This window comes from Protobothrops mucrosquamatus, unplaced genomic scaffold (genome assembly GCF_001527695.2).
Source record: "Protobothrops mucrosquamatus isolate PMUCROS unplaced genomic scaffold, P.Mucros_1.0 scaffold2343, whole genome shotgun sequence".
Taxonomy (NCBI): Eukaryota; Metazoa; Chordata; class Lepidosauria; order Squamata; family Viperidae; genus Protobothrops; species Protobothrops mucrosquamatus.
The window spans coordinates 42,955-48,599 of NW_015388424.1; the positions used below are offsets into that span (position 1 = coordinate 42,955).

At 37.5% G+C, this 5,645-nt stretch overlaps 1 protein-coding gene across 1 annotated transcript in view; it reads left to right on the forward strand.

The window, feature by feature from the left end:
* NCKIPSD (NCK interacting protein with SH3 domain) overlaps positions 1-5,645 on the forward strand; it is a gene marked incomplete at its 5' end in the record, with an annotated part of 67,635 nt that overhangs the window by 41,029 nt on the left and 20,961 nt on the right. Inside the window, 3 exons of the mRNA XM_015824758.1 lie at positions 652-822; positions 1,484-1,570; positions 2,515-2,653. Of these exons, the coding sequence (XP_015680244.1) occupies positions 652-822; positions 1,484-1,570; positions 2,515-2,653 (397 nt within the window). The remainder of the gene's footprint in view (positions 1-651; positions 823-1,483; positions 1,571-2,514; positions 2,654-5,645) is intronic.

The window sequence follows — 5,645 nt, forward strand, 5'->3', positions numbered from 1 at the left end:
TGTCATAGATAATTGTTTTAGAAGCATGTGAACAGGAAGGCTGGGGAAAGAGAGTGCAGGGTACACGAATGCAAGCTCGGGGAGGCCAGGGAAAGAGAAGTGGGGTGCATTTATGTGAAGCTGGGAAAAAGGGCATGCTGTGGCCAAGAAAAGAAGGTTCGAGGTACGTGCATATGAGCACATGGAGGCCCCAGGGAAAGAGGGTGCTGTTGGCTGCTGGTAAGCAAGGGAGGAGGGAAGGAGGGAGGTGCTGTAAAGACTAGAACTTCAAGGACCAGTTTTAAATCCAGTGCCATTGTAATTTTAAACAGTCACTGAACAAATGGTCATAACTCAAGGACTACCTGTATTGCAGGGATAGAAATTCATAAACAACAAAGGACCATATTTCAAAGAGGTAAATTTAGGATTTCCATATAAAGTTATCAGACAGTAGGCTTTGTCCTTTTCAGCATTCGCCTAAGTATTTCAGGAAACCTGTAAGTCTAGAAAACTATATATTGTCCAAAAGAAATTTGCTTCCATTAAAAAAAATGCACCTTATTGCTAGGCAGTAATTAACATATGTCAGATATTAGCAACTATTTGAAAACTGGAGCATCTGCAGTAATGCTTCCTGTTAAGGTGGTGCATTATTTCTTATTCTTGCAGGATCTCTGTTCAGGTTTGCCTTCTGGTCAGATTTGCCACGATGAAGAGAGACTGAAGGTGATATTTACAGATCTGGCCCGGCACAAAGATGATGCCCAACAGCGCAGTTGGGCCCTCTATGAAGATGAAAATGTCATTTGCTGTTACTTGGAGGAACTGCTTCAGATTCTGGTAATTTGTTGCTTTGGCAGAGACAGGCTCTTTATAAAGTTTATTTGCTCAGCACTTTGATTATTACAAATGGAAAGTGAGTGATAAGATAGCTTAATGCCTGGATGGGCAGATCCCAAAATAGAGGCCCTTGGGGTCAAGAGAAGTTTAAATTTTTTGGTGCCAACCAGGTGATTAAAATTCTCAAATGAGACAGTAAATGTTACCTTCTAGCTAAGATAATAATAACATTCCTAACGCTACAGTCAAGTTAGATGAGATCTTAAATATTATGTTGTTGCCTTTTGGGCTAACTCATCTCAGGTGTAGTCATAATAAATGTTCCAGTAATTGTCAAGCTCATTAGGTAACTTTTAATCCGCTCTAAGTGAATAATAACATTCATCTTTTATCTGGGTTTGGCTCTTTTTCAAGTAAATTGTTTATGACTTTATTCCAAAGGTCCTTAGGTATTTCTTCCTGTAAGAACTTATATAAAATAGAAGTGTTACCCAAGAGAGGGAGGGAGGGAGGGAAACATTCTTCATTCTGCTGGGTAAAGTCTGTTTTAATGTACATATACTTTTAGCATTACCATATTGGAAATAGACTAGATTTTGGAATAACTGGGCCTTTGTTGCTCTATTCTGAACTTCAATTTTTTTCCCATTCATTTTTACAGACAGATGCAGATCCAGAAGTATGCAAGAAGATGTGCAGGAGGAATGAGTTTGAATCAGTATTATCTCTTGTGACATATTACCAGATGGTATGACGTTACATTAAGGGCATATAAGTTTGATTGCATCTTGAATAGTTTAATTCTTCCTTGTATGTTAATAAATTTGAACATACAAATAAGACAGCATAGCTATAAGGATGCTCTTCTCTCCCCAAACCCCCGCCCCAGTCTCTAAATCTCCTTCTTTTAGGTGTATCTCCAATCAGTCTGACTAATTAATAAAAATAACAGGCAAAGCAGCCCTACGCTAAAGTATGAACCAATGGCCAGAATCTTTATCCGGTCCAGAATGAGGCAGCATGCATAGTGATGGGTGTCCCTAGGTTTACCCATGTAATACCTCAATTGTGTGAGATGCTCTGGCTTACAACTTCCTTCAGAGTGCAATTCAAAGTGTAATCGCTTTTAAAGCCCTATATTGGCACAGTCCAGGTTAACTGCAGGAATGTATTTCCCTAAGGACATCTCTCCATCCTACCAGGTTAGATAGAGCGGGCACGCTCCCAGTCCCTTCCTTTAACCACTGCCACAGAGCTAGGAAGCAGGCCTTTTCTAGTGGCAGCCACAGCCTATGGAACATTATTCCCCCTGAAGTTTGGCAGGCCTCTCCCCTCCTAGCCTTCTGAAAAGTACCGAAGACCTGACTTTTCCCCCAAAGCACTGGGATAGCATCAGGGGTCTTAATGCCAGGTTTTGTTTGAATGTTTACAGGTTTAATAGTTTAATGTGGTTTTATGTTGGTTTAATTGTTGATTGGGAGTCATCCAGAGTTTGATATAAGGTGAGCGACCATACAGTATAAATGTTTTAAATAGATAAAATAATTTGCTTACTGAAATGATTGCGGTCAGCATAGAATAATTATTTTCTGAGTTTACCTGGAATGCTTCACTTTCTGAATAGCAAGTAAAAGAAACATGCATTATTTATAGTTGGGTATTTTGTTAATTAAAAACAATTTTCTTCTTAAGGAGCACAGAGTTCCATTACGCCTGCTGCTTCTGAAATGTTTTGGAGCAATGTGTAATTTGGATGCTGCTATTATTTCTGCTCTGGTTAATTCTGTTCTGCCAATGGAGCTAGCCCGTGATATGCAAACTCATACCCAAGGTGAGGCATATTTTATATAGTAAATCTTCCTATAGCTCAGACAGAATATAATTTTTTCTTCTCCTGATGATATGTCACTACATTGTGAGGCTCTTAAAGAATATATTCCAAAGCTGTATTGCAGTAATTGAAGCGATGGTCTGTGTTGAACATGATTTTGTGGAAAATCTGGATATAGATTTAACTAATATATAGTAATAAAGTTATCAGTTATAACCTCTTCCTTTTCTTTGAGAATCCTCGATAGAGGTAGTAAGGGGAAAAAATTATATTAAAGACTATGATGATAACTTCTTTAATAGAAACTCGGAATGCTGTTGACGTAATATATCTTGAAGTATTTGGCAACATATCCCATAACGTGATTGCAAAGGTTGAACTGGAGGATGAAAATGTAGAAGATATAAAACAGTAGCCAGTGCTTTTTTTGTAAGAAAAAAGGTGCCCGAACTCACATCTTGTTAACCTTTTATTTAAAAAATTATATATTCAGTTCTTAGCAGGACCGGTGGTTGAGAAGTAATTAGTAATTTTTTTCATTTTTAAATTTGGGGTCATACTTTTACACTAAAAATTAAAAAAAGATTTTCAATTCACCAACGATTTTTTAAAATAAATTATTTACCTTTCGCACATAGTCAATCACTGTACTCACACCCACACATCAGTTGTGTAACAAAATATAACAGTCGTCGCTCGCAGTAAGCATTCAGTGCGCAACCACATGACCAATCACAAGCCGAGCAGTGCCACAAGCAGAGCAGCGCCATCACAACCAGCACGGACGAAGTACGCATGCATCAGACTCTACACACAAACAGCCCACATGCACCATTTTAATGATTTTGCCACCGACCTGCTATGCTCGACAGGGCGATTCAAGTCCACGTGGACCAAACATCAAATTTTCAAAAGTTACTTTTTAAACTTGGAAAATCCGTCAAAAAAGGTGCCAGAATTCTGTTCCGGTGCACTCTATGACAAAAAAAGCACTGCCAGTAGCTGGTTTGAAATTTATTCCCAAAATAAGGCTATTTACTCAATGATTTCCCATCAGTTGGGGAGAAGTATTGACTGGGGTATCCTAAAGTTCAGTTCTGGGTCTTCTATGCTTCAAGGTTTCATTAATGATTTGGTAAAGAAATGGATGGAATACATAACCAGATTTGTGGATTACATAAAATTGAGCGAACGGGCTATCCTAGAAGACAGAAATAAAAATCAAAACAATATTGACGAGTTAGAAAATTGAACAGAAAGTAACAGAACAAAACAGACAAATGCAGAGTTCACTTAAGAAATAAAAACCAAATGTGTAGATATAGGATTGGGAATACGTAATAAGTGGGTACTATTACATGGCAAAAGTTCTTGGAGTAATAAACTGAATATCAGCCAGTAGTATGATATGGCTGCAGAAAAAAAAATGCTAATTTTGGCTGCACCAGCAAAAGTACAATTATAAGTGGGTACTATTACACGGCAAAAGTTCTTGGAGTAATGAACTGAATATCAGCCAGTAATATGATATGGCTGCAGAAAAAAAAATGCTAATTTTGGCTGCACCAGCAAAAGTACAATTATAAGAAGACTCTTTTTCCCTGCAACTGGCAGGCAACCTTAACAAAATGAAAAAGGGAAATCCTGAATAAGTATCAAAGTCATGTTGGAAATCAATTAGTAGGCCTATGGAGTGCTTCCTATTCAAAGACATACAGATGCTTTGGGGTATAGGCATGAATGTAGCACCTAGGTACAATTGTTTGAAGTAGCCATATCTTTCTCTGGGAGAAGATTTGTTGGGTTGAAGTATTCTCAGCCAAATGTAATGCATCCTAAAGCGTCCTTTGAATACAAAATCCTATGCAGCCATAATAACCAGCTTTTCACATAACTATGCAATTGCTCTATGATACATTCTGATCCAGGTACTGGATATGGAAATTTTTTTATGCCTGTCCTTACTCACACACTAGTTCTCTTTTTATCACAGGAGTTTATTAATTGTCTGCCATGTCAGAAGACCAAATATTTCTACGTTTGTTTGCAGAACTTTGGGGAGGCTATTTCTCTCTGTAGCTTGATAGTGGAGCTTCAAAATGTTGCTGACACTTCATGTTAGCAGGATGTTTGCCTCTGCTTCAAGAGGTGTGCTGGCTTGCCGCCATCGAAACAGCAGGATTCAATTCTGTCTCTCACTGATGTCAGTCTATTATGTTCTGCTATATTCAGTCATTTCCTCTAAGAAATTCCTGCCATCAACCATTCAATGTTTATATTCTTTTACAATTGTATTTGTTGGCAGACAGATGAGTAGGGAATCTCATTGTGTCTTTATCTTCCCCCTTTTCCTCTCTTTCCAAGCCCAAGCATTTCCAGTTAAACTCACACAAAATATGCATGTTGTGTTGGGTTGTTGTTTTTTTTGCATTTGTGTTTTCTCTTGATACTTCCTTGTAGGTAGGACCTTCTATCTATTTGGTGTCAGACTCTGGCTTTGTGGTTGGTATTTGTTTCCTAAATGGCATGAACTTAAATCGGCACCATACTCACCTCCACCTACTTAACTATTGCTACTACTCTTACATTTAATTCTGCTTTTCTTTTTAATGTCCAACAATTCAAGTCTATTAGCAGAGGGGCACGTGAGGTTAAAATATGAACATGTCCAACTACTGAGGTATCAGTTTCAGAAAAATGTGTCTCTTATCTGTTTGCTCCTTGCCATATTTTATAATCAAAGCATGTCTTTTTCATGGGTATGAGTTATATATATTTATTTTTATTATTTATTTATTTATTTATTTTTTTAAACTTCTATGCCGCCCTTCTCCCCAGAGGGACTCAGGGCGGCTCACAGCATGTTAAAAAACAACACAAAAAAACATTTCCCCTATAAAACCAATTAAAAAGCAAATATATTAATAGCTGTGTCATATTTAAAATCTTTGAAAATTTTTAAAAATTATTCCCTATTTAAAATTCACCCTAG